The sequence below is a fragment of the Spea bombifrons genome, chromosome 1 (genome assembly GCF_027358695.1).
Source record: "Spea bombifrons isolate aSpeBom1 chromosome 1, aSpeBom1.2.pri, whole genome shotgun sequence".
NCBI classification, from domain to species: Eukaryota; Metazoa; Chordata; class Amphibia; order Anura; family Pelobatidae; genus Spea; species Spea bombifrons.
In genome coordinates, this window is record NC_071087.1 from 127758490 (window position 1) to 127777109 (window position 18620).

The 18620-nt window shown below is 39.6% G+C and overlaps 1 protein-coding gene across 1 annotated transcript in view; it reads right to left on the minus strand.

Annotated features, from left to right (window-relative positions):
- TESC (tescalcin) overlaps positions 1-18620 on the minus strand; it is a 43196-nt gene that overhangs the window by 12551 nt on the left and 12025 nt on the right. The window contains exon 2 of the mRNA XM_053473317.1: positions 1604-1673. Coding sequence (XP_053329292.1) covers positions 1604-1673 — 70 coding nt within the window. The remainder of the gene's footprint in view (positions 1-1603; positions 1674-18620) is intronic.

An 18620-nucleotide genomic window follows, 5' to 3' on the forward strand; every position in this document is an offset into this window, starting at 1 on the left:
CTTTGTTACTAATGCAGGGTCACAGTGTCGTGTTACATAACCCAACTGAGCACCTTCATTATAGGGGTGCCTGTGGTGTAGTGCCCCTACTTTACCAGGCCCTAAACAGAAGAATTCACTCATTAGTACCAGAGTAAAGGTCTCCGTCTGGGGGGAAAAGACTGATGAGGTACAGATCACTGTAATCTAAGGTGGGGATACATTCATATGAAAATAATCTGTCGGGTGAAGGAAGGATGAGAGCGCCAAATAAATAGCTTAATCAAGAGAAGAGCATTCAATAAGAAAGTATGTAATACTAGACACCAAGACAGAAGAAAATGCCCCCTGTTATGGCAGTTAGCTATTAATAAATGTAGGAAATCTTAAGTCAAGTCGTAGCCAGGAATCCTAAATTCATATGCAATTTGGTTTCTGGCCTAACATGGCCAATGAATATACATGGCTATCCTCAACAATAAAATAACTATAGCATGAGTATTTCCAGCCTATTATATATTTTGCTTAATTAGCCAAGTACTACCTTTGAAGTATACATGTTCCAAGATATACACAATAATGGGCGGATTTTATGTGAATATTAATTATTTATTCAATTATGGTGATGCATATTTCTGATATATTTTTCTGCCCTTGGGGGTATATGTAACCGCTTTTGACTTATAATATTGCTTATTTCAATGTGAACATTATTGTTCACTGGTGTACGTCACTTTAATTAATCGCAATCACATGTCACTTTACGAGGTCTATTTATTCTTTGGCATTATGTGATCACCTGTGTCAGCCTATGATTAAGCGCCTGAGGACGGGAAACATGTAAGGCATTGTTTCCTTCCACCAGAACAAGGGCACCTGTAAGTGCGAAAATAAATGCACTTTTTTGCACAAGCCTCTAGTTGCCCAGCGTTTCATTTATTGTTGGCATGGAGTCATATCCTGTTTTTTTTTTGTGAGAGTTAATGAGAGGTCAGAAACAATAGTTGCACTGAGGTAGTGAGCGTGCTGGGTTGGGATAATGGTTTTATTATTGACATTGAGGGAGATTGCCAAAGGAATGTTGGCATTGGGAGAAAGGAGGTGAAGAAGTTCTATTTTAGGGATACCGAGGAATCATGCAAACATTCAGTTAGAAACAGAGGCAAGGCTGTTGACATTGTTGACATGATCAAAGAGGGACGGTGAGAGATCACTGAGGAAAAATAGATCTGCATAAGGAAGTTGGGAAGCCATCCGGAGAAGCAATTCAAAAAAAGAGAATAGCTGTTGAACACAATTGCAAATAAACTATATGTAGTACACTGATGAAAGAAAAGTGCCCATATATATCCATAAAAGTAATCAAGCATCTATATGGCTGTGCGTCTTAACCTTACCTCAAGTTATTTTAGAATCTATTTAATCTTTGAAGCTAAACTAATTTTATAGGAAATGTTTGCCAATTTGGACACCTATGGTTGCTATTATGTGTTGTAGGATAATGAAACAAAATGTACTACTAGTTGTTTGTCAGGGGTTGAAAAAAACTATTGTTTTTTTTAGTTTGTTATAATGTACATTGAAAAAGCAAGCTAAAAAAAAATATGCAGCCCTGGAGAAATACCTTAAGGTTGGCTCATTTCCACTTAGATAGTTGAAACGCCTGTGTAGATGTTCAATCTGCTCTGCTGAGACTGGAGAGACAAAAGAAGACAACCCATTAGAAATCACCATTGAGCATGTAAAAAAATAATAAATTTCTTTTCATGGTCTAATCAAATGTTGCCATACGTTTCCTTAGCATAGTAAGGCTCAATATGTCATTTTTTTAACATTTCCAACGCCAGAATATGCATCACTGGGACGCAAATCAGCAATGATACAGTGCTGGCCATTTGCCTACAGCCAGAAGAATTTCCAGGCAGTGTTCCAAACAAAGTTTAAATTGATTCAAATTGAAGAAGAACTTGTCTTTCAGTACTGCTAAGCCTTTTATAAACATATGACAATGCCAACATTTAAATTCACCAGCAAGTTTATATTGGTTATGACAGGTTATATATCATTGGTATGCTTCCACATTAATGGCCATTTCTTACAAAAAATGGAGATGCTTCAATCTTAAATAACTTGTCATGTGTTGTTATTTTTTAAATGGTTGAGCATATTTTTAATCATCTCCTGCCGTCACTGCATTCATGTGGTATACTCACCTCCAACCAGCTGTGGTCCTTATCCTGCTCAGTGTTTCAATTCCCATAAGGAAAAGTGTCCTCTGTTGTCCTCTCTTGCCTTTCCCCAGCCCCTCTTCCCAGACCCCACATGGGAGGTAGGGACTACCTGATTCTTTGATTCCAGTCCTGCTCTGTTTCGTTTCTAAGTTGTGGCCCACCCATTTGTTATGTTTGTCTCAGTCTGCAGTCTGCAGTCTGCAGTCTATAGGTATGTTTTATCTCTGTTCTGTGTTTAGATTTAATATTTAGTTTCGGCTTATTAGTAATTCAGTAGGCAGGGTTTAGCGCTAGGACCCACCGAATATTGGAGTACTTTGGCGTAGTGGTGCATAATATGTGACTAAATCTCCAATTGTTATCATATAGTCATAGGCTAGTCCTGTATTTATGTGTGTCAGTCTTATGTATCTTTACCCTCTTTTCCCTGAATCATCTGAGGATCTCAGTTTCTCTCTTCTTTCCCCATGCCCCAGTTAAGATATCCTATCCTTGCTTAAAGGAGAAGCGTCTGAGGATTTCAGCTCCTCACATCAATCCCCTTGTGTTCCTTGCCTTGTTCCCCGTCCTTTGTTGTGTCCTGTACCATGTGGCTGCACAACCCTAGGTGCAACACTCGAGGGAATGTGGTTGCCCTGCACCAGGCCCTGTCCTACCCCGCTACTGCGCATTAACTCCTGAATTCCATCGATTGGGCACTCTGGGTCATTACAGTTGTCTGTGTGGACCCAGTCCCTGACAGTGTAGTCAGCATTACGCTGATTGCTGTACAAGAGAACCATTTGATTATTGTACAGGGGAACTCTACAGGGAGTACCCTGATTATTGTACAGGGGAAGCCTACTTGGATGTCATCAGTGACATCACAGGGGTTCTCTTGAGCCAGTTAATATCCCTGGGGCCTCTCTAGACAGTGTGCATGGTTCACTGATAGAGAACAGTGTAAAACAACAAAACAAAAGACACAGTGCTGAGAAGAAAGAATGATACAGAGAGGAGAGATAAAACAAAGATGGAGAAAAAAATGGAGAATGGAGAGAGAAAGAAGGGAAGAGAAAAAAGAAAGAAGGTTAAGAGAGAGAATAAAAATAATGAGTAAAGTAAGGGTGAAAACAGTAAAAAGAAAGAGAGACAGAGAAAGAATGAGGAGTAAGGAAGGGAAATAGAGAAGAAAGAGTGAAATACAGGAAGAAAAAAAGGGAGAGCAGAAAGAAAGAGGTGAAAGGGATTAGAGGGAGAAAAAAGAATGATTTTTGGCCACTGCATCACAATGAAGGACCCATTCTTTGCTGGTGAAGCCGTATGAGATTCCAAACTATCCCTTTGAAATGTATTAAATTAAACTTTAATCCCAATAAAGAAATGACTCTAGCAAGTTCATTTAGTTTTTCCTCTTCCTCTTAATAATTTGTCTTTTAACCCTCCAGTGATGAAGAAAGATCTCTATAGGCACAGTATTTAGCTCATGTGCAGTTCTAGACATTTTGTGCACTAAGCATTTCAACAAAATGTTAAACTTTATAAATCACATCATTACAAGGGCCCAAGGTGTGAGTGATACTGCAAGAAGAACACTAACTAGGAACCAGTATTCTGCTTGTAAAAAAGTCATTAACTAATGAGATTCCCTCCAATCTAATCTTTTGTCATATCTCAATAGAAGAGTGATTGCTCTATAATGTACTTTGAGAACAATGAAAGACAAAAAAGTTACAGCTGTGTGCATAAGGCTGCTGTGTTTGACAAGCCTAGAGTAAAACGGTATGGCCTCTTACGGCGAGCACAACTATATATTCCTAAGAAAACTTCTGGAATTTGAATGCACCCATTCACTGCTGGAAATCATACATAACAATGACAAATAATAACATAATGCCATAAACTGGCACACATTTCCCTCATATTATCCTCCTCTGTGTCCTTTCAGCCATTGTTGGTCTTAAATAACTATGAGGTTGTGCTATCAAATTTAACTGACGCCTTTACATATAAACCGGATGATTTTATTTATTTTTTTCGCAAAGAAGGATATACAGGTTTATAAGGGCATTATTAGCAATTGCTTGTTGATGCATTCAGAAATCATATTCCCATTTTGGAGTCAAGAGGTATATTTCTCCTATTTAAAGCAAAATGGGGAATCGCTTCATTAGCTTTTTTTCTTCTGGATCAAAAGTAGGGTTGAACTATATGTGTCCTTTTCCAATTTAAATTCATACGTTACTATGTGGGTGGGTTTTGGCTTGCCTTATGCATTCTCTGGTTAGATGTCTATCATTACAGTAATGTGATGGGAGACTTTAAAAATTCCGTGGGAGAACTTCATAGAGCTTAGCTGTGTGTAATAAAACAGCTTCTTCTCTGCAGAGGTCTAGCAGGTAGCATTATCAGAGACCTGGCTGAACCTGTGTGCTTAATGATGCTTGTGGAAGGCTTTCTCTTTTGAGGAGGGTGTTGAACATATGTGTCCAGCGTGTATTGCATCATGGTCCGGCTATTTTTGTTGCTTGCTAATTTTTTGGCCATTCAAAAATACCGCTTGATATTACCAAAGGTTACACAGCTGTGTAGAGAGGGCCAAAGAGCCATAGGACTAATCATTTGTTGTTAAAATGTTGCTAAGAAGGTGAGCAGGATATGATGTCATTTAACATAACGGTCAAAGATTCTTCTTTCCAAAAACATCAATGCTCATACACTTTTTTTTTTTTTAATATTCCATCACAGAGCAGCCTCTGCATTACAAAAAGGGAGATGCAATAAATTTTCATTGGATATCTCTGGGTGGCAGACAAAAACTGTGGTTCAGTAGTTAATTATTTTTCATCTGTGTAATTGATTCCTAGTCTCGCTGTTTGTTTAGCACCAGTCACCATCCTCCCCTGTCTTTGGATAGAAAGGGAAGGATCATCGTGTGCGGCCGTATAATTCACTGCCTGGCAGCTTTTAGGCATTGGGGAGAATTAAACAGATGTACAAAAGTACAGAATATTTTATAAATACCTACACATAGCTAATCATAAGTCAAAGGTGTTTTTCAACACTGATTTTGCCCTTTAAACTGGGCAAAACTTTGCCCTCTTAATTAGCTAAATATGTGTGCAATAATTACACATTTTTTTAAATGGGATATTTTTTAATACAAAAGGATCCAGAATCTATCACCTCAACACAGAGAAGACAGACATGATCAATAGCATACAACAGCAAATTAATCACAGGTCTGCCATATTGCTGAGTCTTGACATATAGAGGGAATTTTATTGGATGTGCACTCCATCTCACATTTTGTAAGACTGAAATAATGGCACGTGAATAAATAAATAACACAGTCCATATTGCAGTTTGAATAGGCTTTACCAGAAATCCATGCCATGTAAAAAAAAAACAGTATATATGTATATATATATATATATATATATATATATATATATACCGTACATTGTTTTTGAATAACAGAGTATGGTCTTCTAAAGCTGTTATCCATCTGTCTGCAAAACTACACATGTTCTATGCCGCTGTTTTTTATTTTTTGGATCTGGTATGCTAACTAAACCTCATAGTGTTAGTAACCACAGGTTTTACCAAGATTACCTTCTTTTGCTATATTTCCCTATTTAGATTATTTACATGACTATGATGTGATACCCCCAAGAGAATAATCTAGTGGGCTGTTTAGAAATAACTTCTTCTTAATCTGACCTTTTGAAATCCCTGCAAAAAAGGCATGATAAACCCCTTAATGAGTCACAAGACTCACAAGTTTTTTACTTGTATACTTTGGGACAAAGGCTGTTGTAACATTTTTACACTGTTGCTGTTTAGCTGTAATTTTCATCCTTCTCATTTAGTGCACCCACACAAAGGGGTTTCTTTAGATACCATTATTTTTATCATATCATCTAATTTACCATAAAAAGGGCTTTTTCTCACTTTTATTTGAAAATCTTTTACTCGTCTGCAAAAGCTAATGAAATAGAGTTTCCTGTAGTATTTTCTTGTGTGCTTTTCCCCAGACACATTCCATATGTGTTCAGCAACATCTCCTGAGTACAGTGATGCAATGGGTTTGTTGGGATGTTTGGGAGATAAAATGCCACCTTTGTGAGGTGTGCATTTTTTGGAATTTTGACATCTGGTCAGTCTGTGCCCATGTCCTATTTTGTGACATCTTTAAAGGTGATCGGGGTAGGGGGTTGTGTTGCTGAATGCCTCGATATCAAGGCATGTCAGCAACACCGATTATGCTTAGGAAGCAATTGTGGATTGCTTTCTAAGCTCTGTTTTAGCCCGATTTTTTGGGGGAGGGGGGCTTTCCTCCCAATATCCACAGCTAGCCTCACTTGTGAGGCTTCCGAGGATGCTGGAGAGCTGCTGATCGCAGTGACACTGCTGAGATTGCGGCAATTGCAGGTATTTAAAAGCATGAATGCATTTCATCGCGAGCCCGTGCATGTATGGGCTTTGTCGTGAAGGGGTTAAATTAAAGTGATGGTGATTTGTGGGCACACATTTAACATAAGAAAACTCACTTCATACTCATCTATCCCTTACTGTATCTGAAAAAAGAAAGGGTTAACCGTATATAGGGGGGTAATTCAATGGACCTTTTTAAATGTAGTTGGAGTCAGAAAATACAGCCGTCCTCTACACAGTATGAACCTGGCAAATTAATGTTCATCACTAAAAAGAAAATGAATGAACATACTGAGCCAAAATGCATATAAGCAGTACGAGACTATATCACCTAATCACACCACAGCGTGCGCCATGAGAACGGCCAAACTGCTTAACCACCACTTAGATCAAAGGAAAAAATACAAAAGCATGTTGGAGTGCACAGCTGACACTGCAAATGGCAATTACAGACAATTGCTATGGGAAACTTGCAACAACCTTTCCAAATAGGCTATATAATAAACGTTAGACAATGGCCTGTGTATATACGTTCGTTGGGCTAAAACACAGAATATAGAGAGAAACAGACACCAGAGATATTTGACAGTGGATATAATACATCTTTGCAGATATCAAAAGCACTGCATTCGTAAACATTAACAACAACAATTGTAGAATTTACAATTAATCCATGAGGCTTAGTCAGGCTGTGGAATTGCCAATTGCCCAGGTTCCTAGTGTTTAACAAGGCAGGTTTATAATACCGGTATAACAATAAAAGCTCTTTGTTGATGATATGTTTTTAAGGTTTGAGTGATGAGTGACCTATAATTATTTTGGGAGCAATATGTGGCCCAGGGGCCTCTTAATAAACTGTCCCATCTCATGTTACTATTTTTAAAAGTTACCAAACATCAAATGGGTTAATAATATCAAAGTCTGTCACAGAGCAGACGTTCCTGTCTCCAAGGCAAGACTCCATGAGCTAATACATTGTGTACAAATAGGAATCTTGGCAAAATTATATAGGGGAAGACATGTTCTATTCTAACTGCGGAATCGATAAGAACACAATGTGTTGGGTGTCCTACCAGTCCTTTTTCCTCTGTATTTATTTCCCTGCTCATTCTTACTAGATTATTAAACATAATAACATGATCATTTTGGAAACACTGCTGATGTAAAAAAAATAAAAAAATAGCATTTCTTTTTATGAGTAGCCAAGGGAGGATTTTTAACAGTTCAATTATCACAGTCTATTTTGCTGTTCTCTGCATGAAGAACTGTCTTTATACAGATTTGCAAAGCATACAGTGTTGTCACAAAAATATTTTTTGATGTATTGATTTCATGTATAAGTTTGTATCAAAAACAATTATCTCGAAATGGTCATTTGCTTTCACATGAGGAGTGAAAGGTTCTTTTCTGTAAAAATAAAACTGAATATACAGTCTTAGGCAGCATGGCAACATACAAGGTATTACTGTGTTGTGACATCCATTGTCTTTTGATTTATGTCATCTGCTAAAATGCTTAAAGTTTTCAATGTATGGCATCCTTCTGGATCCCCCCCTCATGGCTTTACTGCAACCTCATGGTCCCTGGGTGCATGATAGGGTTTGTAGTCGTATATTCTAGAGTCGCCTGCTCCTTGTTGTATACTTTTACAGCTTGAGCAAAGCTAGTTGAGCAAAGACACAATCAGTGATGATTTAGGCTGAATAATTGGTTTCAAAACTACCTAAATGCATGAAATGATCTACCATCTACACTTATAGCATGTATGTGTATGTGTAGATCTATTGTTCAAAACTAAAGTAGTGCTTATATATAAATACACGATTAATAGCGTAAAAGTTACAAAACATAAAATACAACAGGATGTGACATTACCCATTGTAGAGTGCAGTGGAATATGATGGTGCTATATAAATCAATAAATGATAATAATTTTCACAAATAGCATGACAGCGTGGCAAAACAAGATATCAATGACCGTATGTTTAAATGTATATTTAACCACTGCTACTGGCCAAAGTGCAAATGTTAAGCAAATGTAACATAAAAGTGTATTTATTGCTGGTTGTGCATACATTTTAGCTATATGCCACTGTTGTTTCATCAACTAATCGTTTTAATTGCGCAGAAAAATAATATTTACAAAAATGCCCACTCTTTGAAATTATTTAACAGATCACATCATAAGAAGTTCTTACTGCACATATTCAGAAAATAGCGTAAATGGTTAAAAATTATCTTGATTTGTTTCCACAGAAAAATCAGTACTAAAAGCTCTGATTAGCTCAAGTTATTCATTGTTAGTCTTTTTCGTGATTTTCTCCAGAGGATAGAGATTTCCCACAATGTCCTCCCAAACCCGCCCCTCACCTATTGAACTTCTCATTCCTTATGTTTTTTATTTAGCAACGTTCAAAAATAGTCAATAAAACAAGAGACAACCAAATACACTTGCAGCTGTGCAGTAGTACTGTCCGCCTGTCACGTCTGTCTGGTGAATTTCAGCATTTCACTGTAGTCAGGGGCTTTAGCGAGGGACTACATGACTACATGCATATGAAAATATAGGCTAGAAAAAGGAAAACTGCTGTCCTACTATGTACGGTGTGCAGCGCAAAAATAAATGCTTGAAACTGATAAATATAACTTTCAAGGCTGGAGAAGACTGTCAGACGCATACCCATCAAGAGAACAGAGACAGAAGATGTTGGGTCCTAAAGATGGGATGTCCAACGTGAAGAGGGTCACATGGGAAATTTGCCACAGCCATGTGACCAAAAAAGTTTAATGCCTAGGCAACACAATACAATTCTCAAATGTTTTTCGGTGTTTTATAGTGATATTCACAGCTTTGTGTATAAGTAAATTATTTATATCAAAATTACTTATATGCACATTTAATATTTCCCCGTCACTGTAATTGTTTTGGGGATATTTGGTTTAAAGTTAAGGGAGTATATGGCCTTATGGAAGCTGAGATATGTGGCAAAATTACCATGTCTGATCAATTTCCTTAAATTACTTCCCTTCTCCTCCCCCCTTAAAAAGGCTACCGAAACCAATCAATAACAATCAGCAACTTAACAAACCATTTGGAGTTGTAATCACACAGAGACTGAGAAGAGGACGTGAAGATGGTTACTCCCATGACACAGGCAAGTGATTAGATCCAATAATGAGATAAAACATGTCTCTGGTACATATTCTTCCATATGACCTAAAACACAGTGATACATTTTATTTCCCATTAATGAACCTGGCTCATTGTATCCCACATTTTCCTACTGTTGTTTATTGGAGGATTGCTATTTACTTGGGATAACTCTGTCTCTGGCAATTGAGTCAGCCCAAGGTGTGTTTTAATAGTTACATAGTTATATAGGCTGAAAAAAGACATGCGTCCATCAAGTTCAGGCTTTCCTATATCTGTTAATTTGTTGTTGTTGATCCAAAAGAAGGCAAAAAACCCCAGTTTGGCTCTTTCCAATTTTGCACTAACCAGGGAAAAAATTCCTTCTTGACCCCAAATATAATGCTATCATATCCCCTCTGAGGCGCCGTTTTTCTAAACTAAACAGATTTAAATTTGTTAACCTTTCTTCATAACTATAGTGCTCCATTCCTTTTATTAATTTTGTAGCCCGCCTCTGCACCCTTTCGAATAGGATTTAGAACCCTTTTAGAATAGGTGCCCAAAATTGCACAGCATATTCAAGGTGCGGCCTTACCATTGATTTATACAGAGGCAAAATTATATTTTTATCCCGATACAATACATGTGTATTGCTATAATAAAATAACTCCATTACATGATTTATTTATTTTTTATAACAGCAAAACCAATCCACTTTAAACAGACTGATAAAAAAAATAGAAATGACAGACCTGCCTAATTTTTATTGTTTGACATTCTGGAACTAATGATTTAGACTAAACATTTACAAAAGGTTAATTATTTTTTTGAATGTGTCAAGTGCAGAGAACGTGTAATGGGTGAGGGCATGCAATGTAGTAGTTATCAAAACAGAAGAAAATTACTGTATTAACGTAAAATGTTGAACATACACGTTCTATATTAGTCAATCGTGAAAGGATGGGTCACTTAATAAAAAAAAAGAGTGTTTTTACCAAAAATGTGATTACGTGTTTTATTTTGTTTACAGAAATTGCTATAAATACATTTTGCACAGACAGAGCATTAAATGAAAAGCAGCTGGCGCAGGTACTACACAAAATGCAGATTTTAACATAACTGCAAAGACTGTACTAAATATAAACAACCAAAAACAGTGATTTGTGCACAAAAATAAAGGAAAATCTATTCCAATCATTTAGATTAACATAAAAATAAAAAGAAAGAAATACATTGTGCAAAAATGTCAGGAAACACAAGTATGGCAGCTCGTGATATAAATTAATTATAAAATACAAATGTTACTTTATGGGACAAGGCGAATAGGGGCCTCTTCGACTGTTATGCCCTTGGGAAGACAGGACATTTTTAGCAGCCAACCATGGGACTATGGGGATCGGTTATCTAACCTTTTTCCAAACCATTGTGTAAACATATAAATACTTAAATACCAAGATCTACATTTAGAAAATTATTTGTCAAATAAATACTTTTTGGAAATTACAAATACCTTTTACTCAACAAAGGATCAAACTGGGACAGTCATGTCACTGATGCTGTCTCTGGCCTAATTACGCTTTTTAATATAGGATATATTTTTCTCTACCAGCCAATTCTAATTTCATGTATTCTATTACTTTCTACATTTTCCACAAGGAAGTTGTTCTGTCAATCCAATATCTTTCTCATGCATAAGTAATTATTTCCCCATCAATTCAAAGCATGACCTCTTTACTGCCAGTTATCAAAGTCTTCTAAAAAAAACACTTCCATAGTTGGCATTACAGTAACCCTTACTGTATATTATAAAAAATATATCACAATAAACTTGAAACAATGCGTCGGGGGTTATTTAAAAAATAAAAATATATATTGTTTGGAAAAAAATGACTTATTTAATACTCATTATTCAATGTGACCTCATATAATAATATACTTATTTTGTCATTTTCAATGTCTATAACACGTTAGGTTTTGTATCAGAGTACTATGTATTCTACAAGCTTATATATAGACCTTTAAGAACCAGGATTCATTGCAATGGTGCTGACAGTTTATTTTAAGGTCATCTGGCAGGACACCAGAATAAGACTATACCCGTATAACCCTTATAGACATGCCACTGATCCAGAATTAAAAGTATGACCGCTAACTTCCACAAATGCTAAGAACAGGGTCACAGCTACGGGGTCTATAGAATAGGCAGCTACAGGCAGAACACAACGAGCAGACAACAAGGGGATTGGTAGGATGAGCAGACTGACCAGGGGGTCTGTAGGATGAGCAGACTGGCCAGGGGGTCTGTAGGATGAGCAGACTGACCAGGGGAGCAGTAGCACAGTACCATGGGATAATACAGAAGAGTAGTCAAAGTTCATGCCAATAGCGCAAAGTCCAGGTTATCCAAGTTAATCATAGTACAAAGGTATAAACCATGTTCAATGCTGAAGTCCAAGCCAAGGGTCAAAACCCAAATAACAAGTAGTAATACAGCAATCCTCAAGATACAAACAGGGCCACGACAGCAATGCCTGAGTCAGGAGCTAGGAGTATACCCAAGTATTTATTGGTTGCCGTAGCAAGCCACAGGTGATGTAGAAGCAGATGGGTATCTTATGTCCATGGGGATGTAGAGAGACCAGCAACCCAACAGCCACCTGGTGGCATAATAGTTTCTTATACTAACTACTAGAGGCAGCATTGCTGGTTAAAACTAGACTTGTGCATTCGTCTTCGGGCGAACATGAAAACGAGCACGAAGAGGCCGTTTTTTTGTTCGTTCCGAAGGAACGTAGAACAGAATACAGTGCCGGCAAACCGTAGGCGAAGACGAAGACTCACAATCACGAAGAATCGAAGATTCTTCGTGATCGTCTTCGTTTTTGCCGCGCAACCGCCAAAATTTCAAACAGGAGTGAGCTGATCCTCGTCTGTCCAATCAGCTCACTCTTGTGACGTAACGCTAAGGGTCTCGTCCAATGCCTGTGCTGCTGTTTTTTGAATTCTGAAGGCGCCTTTATAAGACCAGAGCTTGCCTGAGAGATCCATTCATTTTTCGCTGTGACTGCTTTGGCAACACTGCTGTGCTGCATCCGAGCGTTACAGAGAGAGATTGTTCTGTTCTGTGTGAGACTGGTAAGCCTTTCTCACAGTGTACTTCATCCTCACTTCAGTGCTACTTAATATAATTAATTTAATAATAATAATTTGATTAATTTAATTTTTTTAAAATTAATTTGTCATCAACTTTAGTGTAAGTGCTGTTGAGTTGACAGTGCACCCAGTGCCTCAGTGGCACTGGGGTGCCCTTGCCCTGGGCTGGCACTAGTGCCTATTGCCTGTCCTGCTTAAATAAATTAAATAGAATTTATAAATTACAATTTAATAGAATCTATAATTTAATAGTTCATTATAATATTATATATATATATATATTTGTCAGTCATATATATATATATACTATAGTATACTAGTGTAGAGTGTACTGTAGACATTCATCTACTAGTGTCTAATTTAAAATCAGTAATATTAATTAATATAATTAATAATTGAATTCATTATAAAATATATATATTTGTCAGTTATAGTTAGTAATAGTATACTAGTGTAGAGTGTACTGTAGACATTCAGAACATCTACTAGTGTCTAATCTAAAATCAGTAATATCAATAATTCTCTAATTCTTTCTTATCTTAATAGTTAATTAAATTAGCTATAAATAAAAGTAATAATATTAATTAATTACTACTAGCGTATAGTTCAGCTAATCTTATTAGTACTGGTGCTGCAGCTCTATAGTTTGTGCTTTGTTTTAGCAACAGTAAGAGACCAAGTCAATTTTTCTTAATTAATCTTTCATTTTATTTCATTTGTTTTGCTCACCTCAGTCCATCAGTGAAGTGAACTTGTTGGGCTAGTGAGTGCAGCCGCATAAGTGCTGTGTTTTTTTTTGATCAGCAAGCAGTGACGTTAACTGTTTTGCAAAGATTTTCTCATTTATTTTACATTTTATTTCAATTTTATTAAAAGTACCCTTAGTGTTTTGCTCACCTCAGTCCATCAGTGAAGTGAACTTGTTGGGCTAGTGAGTGCAGCAAGCAGTGAAGATAACTGTTTTGCTGTGACATTTTATTTTATTTCTAATTCTTTTCAAGAAAAATTGACTGTGACGAGCTGTACTAAGCAAAGCTTCAAGCTACTAGCTGTAGTACTAAAATAATTCTAATCTTCTTTAATCTTAATCTATAATATATTATAAATAATAATATTCTAATTCATAATCTATAATATAAGTAATTCTAATTCTAAATTCTAATTCATAATCTATATTCTTCTATCTATAATACATAATATATAAGTAAATTAGTTCTAATCTATTAATATTATATAACTTAATATTAATTAATAAATCATATACTGAATCTGATTTAACCTCACTTTAGCTTAGTGGGTTTGAGAGCGTCTGCCTAGAGGTAGACTTATAGTAAGGAAATATAGCTTTAGGCTAGCATAGTAGTAGGCTAAGCTCTTAGGCCCGTGTAAATTCAAATTAAAAATAAAATACTGCTAGTTATTAAATAGTTAATCTTGAGTTAATAATTTAAATAACTTTAGGATTTTGGCAGATTGCACACAGCACAGTGCAGTAGTGCATAGTTTTACTTTTTAAGCAGTAGCACTGAAGAGAACTTCCTCTAATTTTTTTGTCTTTAATTCGTTTTTCCTTTTTTTTATTTTTATTTTTTTATTTTTTTTTTTATAGTTTTTTAAACACTACACTACACTACACTACACTACACTACACTACACACACAACACAAAATTTGAAATGGATCCTCTTTTTGGGACTAAGGAGGGACAAGCTCCATCTACCACCACCACCACCAGCACCACCACCAGCACCACCACCAGTTCTAAGATGCAGCCTTTGCGTCAGTCTAGTCGGCCAAGTAGGCCAAGCTCTCGCTTATCATTTGGGGAAGCATTGCTTGAAGGATCATCAAGTAAAGGAAAGGCACCAAAAGCAGGCAGTAGTAGTGCGGCTAGGCCCACAAGCTCTATGGTTTTTTACGGAAAGCCTAAAGCACCAGAAGCACGTTCAAAGTTAAAGGGTAGCACAAGTAGTACCAGCCCAGTGACTAAAAAGAAGTGCCTTTTGCCCCAAGCAGCATCTTCCCCATCCACCAGCAGCATGCAAGGTACCAAGCAGAGCCAAATTAGCAGCAAGACTCAGAGGGGTCCCAAACCAAAGCGATCTCATTCCTTTGTAGGGAAAACCACCACCACCACCCCCACCTCTACCGCCTCTACCACCACTAGTGCTGCGCCTACTGTTCCCACTGGTACCGCCACGCCATGTCCTCCTAGTACCTCTAGCAAGCCACCAAGTCCTTACAAAATTTTTGTAAAGACAGTTAGAGAGAGGGCTACACATAGTGGAACTCCACCTAGCGAGGTAGCAGAGGAGCCTGAGACTGAGAGGCCAAGTGCAGAGTCTATTCTTCCTGCTCGCACTACTACTAGTCACGAGTCTCACGACGATATCAGTCTTAGCTCCAGCCTAGCAGGAATTCCATTCGATCTGGCTAATGAAGAGCTAGACTATGAGCCAGAGGAAGTAGAGGAGATGAGTGGTCAGGAATCAGATTCCTCAGGGAGCAGTGTCCAAATGACTAGTGCACAATTTTCCCCTGAGCCTCCACCTTCTCCGCTACGATCATCACCATCACCACCACCAGCAGCAGCAGCAAAACCTAGCAAATCTAAAGCAATTAGCAGTCCCACTATGGCCAGTACTGTTACCACCAGTCCCACCACCACTAGTTCTGCCTCTGTTGATCCACCCCGAGCAGTAAGAGCAGCACCCAAGGCACACTCCAAGGCTATGCGCGCCCCAATTTGGGAGCACTTTGAAAATGTTGAAGAAGGGCGCTATGGAAAGTGCAAACATTGTGGGAAGCTAATAAGCAGAGGGAAAGTGTCTGGCCATTTTACCAGTGCTAGCATGAAGCATCACCTCAGCACTCAACACAACGCTGTGCTATTGGGGAAAGATGCAGAGGTAAAACTTAGTGCAGGCAGCATAGCTGGTGGCCGTGGAAAAACCCCAACAGCTTCTTCTTCTGAGCCAATAGCAGCAGCAGCAGCAGCAGCAACTAGTGCTGGCAGCCAGAGACCAAGGCAGGTTGGAGCACTGCATGTCCAGCCCACCCTGGAACAATTTGTGGCATTCCAATCCAAAAGGTCAATGCCCAAACAGCAGGCCAATAAAGTAACGCGACTGATTGGTCAGTTCATTGCTGTTGGAGGGGCATCCTTCTCTATGATCGAAGGGGAGCCTTTCAAACAATTGATGGCGGCTGTGGCTCCACAATATACAGTTCCGTCACGTTCCACTTTCAGCAGGAACATTGTCCCCTCATTGTATCGGTCCTGTGTTGCAGCAGTGAAAGAGGAGCTTTCCAAGGCTGCTGGTCAGTCTGTTCATTTCACTACAGATTTGTGGAGTGCACCTAGCGGCCAGCATGCCTTTCTTTCTTTGACAGCACACTGGTGGCAGCCCGGTGTGTCTAAGGAAGCTGCTGCAGCAGGCTACCGATCTTTCCTTCTCCATGCAGAAGTGATGGATGAAAAGCACACTTCCCAAAACATTCTGCATGCGATGAGGAAAATGTTTAGCCTTTGGGTGGGAGCAGAGGCGGGCACCAATGTTGAAGTTGGTTTTGTGGTAACTGACGGAGGTGCCAATATGGTGAAAGCGCTGCGAGATGGTCATATTGTTGGTGTGCGCTGTGCAGCCCACATCATCCATCTTGTAGTGAAGGCAGCAATGTCAGAAGGAACTAATGTGGCAGCAGTAGTTCTGTCCCGCTGCAGAAAGATCGCTGGGCACTTTCACCATAGTGTTAAGGCTAGCCAACTTTTGAGGGAAGAGCAAGAGAGGTCAGGTCTTCCCGTACACTGCCTACGTCAGGATGTCAGTACACGGTGGAACTCCACGTTAGACATGCTAGAGAGGATTTTGGAGCAGCAGAGGGCAATCCATAATCTTGCCTCAGAGCACAATATTGGGATTACCTCTCCATTGAATAGGGAGGATTGGACAGTGATCGCCCAGCTAGTGGCAGTCCTTAAACCATTCAGGGATGCCACAGAAAATTTAAGCTCAAACACTGCCAGTCTGGCCCAGGTAATCCCAGTGTTCTCCCATCTAGGCAGCAAGATGGATGTGTTCCTTGGAAACCGTGAGGCTGTTCAAGGTGGCACTCTACATCCTGACGTAGCAGCCATAGTCAGGAAGCTGAAGGATCTGCTAAAAGTACACCTTCGCAAGCGAATGGAAGAGAGTCCCGAAATGATGCTAGCGTGCCTTTGTGATCCAAGAATTAAGGGAAAGCTAGCTTTGAAATTCAATGTTCTCAGTAGCTACCGGGAGCAATTGGTCAACAAGGTGCGTGACTGGCAGCGTAAAATGGGAATGCTGTCCGAGGAGGGTGAGGTGCAGGAGGAGGAAGAGATGATGTGGTCTGCTACCCCTAGCAGCAGCATCAGCAGCAGTGCCACAAGCAGCACAACACAGCTGAGTGGAGCAGCTGCGTTTTGGGAAGAGGCACTTGGCAGTATAGTTGGACCATCTGACAGAGCTAGCAGCAGAAAGGAGAGTAGTGCTGCTGAAATGGTCAAACTTTACCTCTGTGAAGTTCCTTCTGCTCCTAATGTTGATCCTCTTAGCTACTGGGATGAAAAGAAGAGTGTGTGGCCTGCACTCTCATGGGTTGCGCAGCAGCTTCTATCATGTCCGCCAACCACTGTTCAAAGTGAGCGCGTGTTTTCTATGACTGGAAACATACTGAGTCCACAGCGCTCACGCATGGCACCTCATCTGATGGAGCAGATTGCCTTTCTTAAATTCAATCTGCCCAAATTGGGTTACCCAGCTCTTAGCTTGGAAAGTTAAATTTTTTCTCTCTAATGTTTAAGGTAGTTTCTCCCCCTGGTTGCACTTGCTGCGGTGTGGCAATGCCTGCTACCTCCGCTGGTGTAGCCAATTTACGCTAGGGCCTAGTGTCTGAGCTCTGTAAGTCCGCTCCCAAACGCCTAGGACTGACAGTCTTTGGATGCTTTGCCCTGGGGTGAAACAGGTGAGTGGGTCGTCAATTGCCCACTCATTCACCTTTTTCCGTTTCCAACGCTGCTGCTGGTGGTGGTGCCAGTATCTTTTGCCAGTTCGCTTCCTGGCTGAAATCATGCCTCAGATGTCCCTAATGGAAAGGGTAGTTTCTCCCCCCTGGTTGCACTTGCTGCGGTGTGGCAACGCCTGCTACCTCCGCCGGTGTAGCTAGCTTATGCTAGGGCCTTGTGTCTGAGTTCTGTAGGTCTGCTCCCAAACGCCAAGGACTGACAGTGCTTGGATGCTTTGCCCTGGGGTGAAACAGGTGAGCGGGTCGTCAATTGCCCACTCATTCGCCTTTCCCAATTCTGCTGCTGCTGGTGGTGGTGCCAGTGTCTCTCTTCAATGCCAGTTCGCTTCCTGGCTAGTGTCATGCCTCGAATGTCCCTGATGGTAAGGGTAGTTTCTCCCCCCTGGTTGCACTTGCTGCGGTGTGGCAACGCCTGCTACCTCCGCCGGTGTAGCCAGCTTACGCTAGGGCCTTGTGTCTGAGTTCTGTAGGTCTGCTCCCAAACGCCAAGGACTGACAGTGCTTGGATGCTTTGCCCTGGGGTGAAACAGGTGAGCGGGTCGTCAATTGCCCACTCATTTGCCTTTCCCAATTCTGCTGCTGCTGGTGGTGGTGCCAGTGTCTCTCTTCAATGCCAGTTCGCTTCCTGGCTAGTGTCATGCCTCGAATGTCCCTGATGGT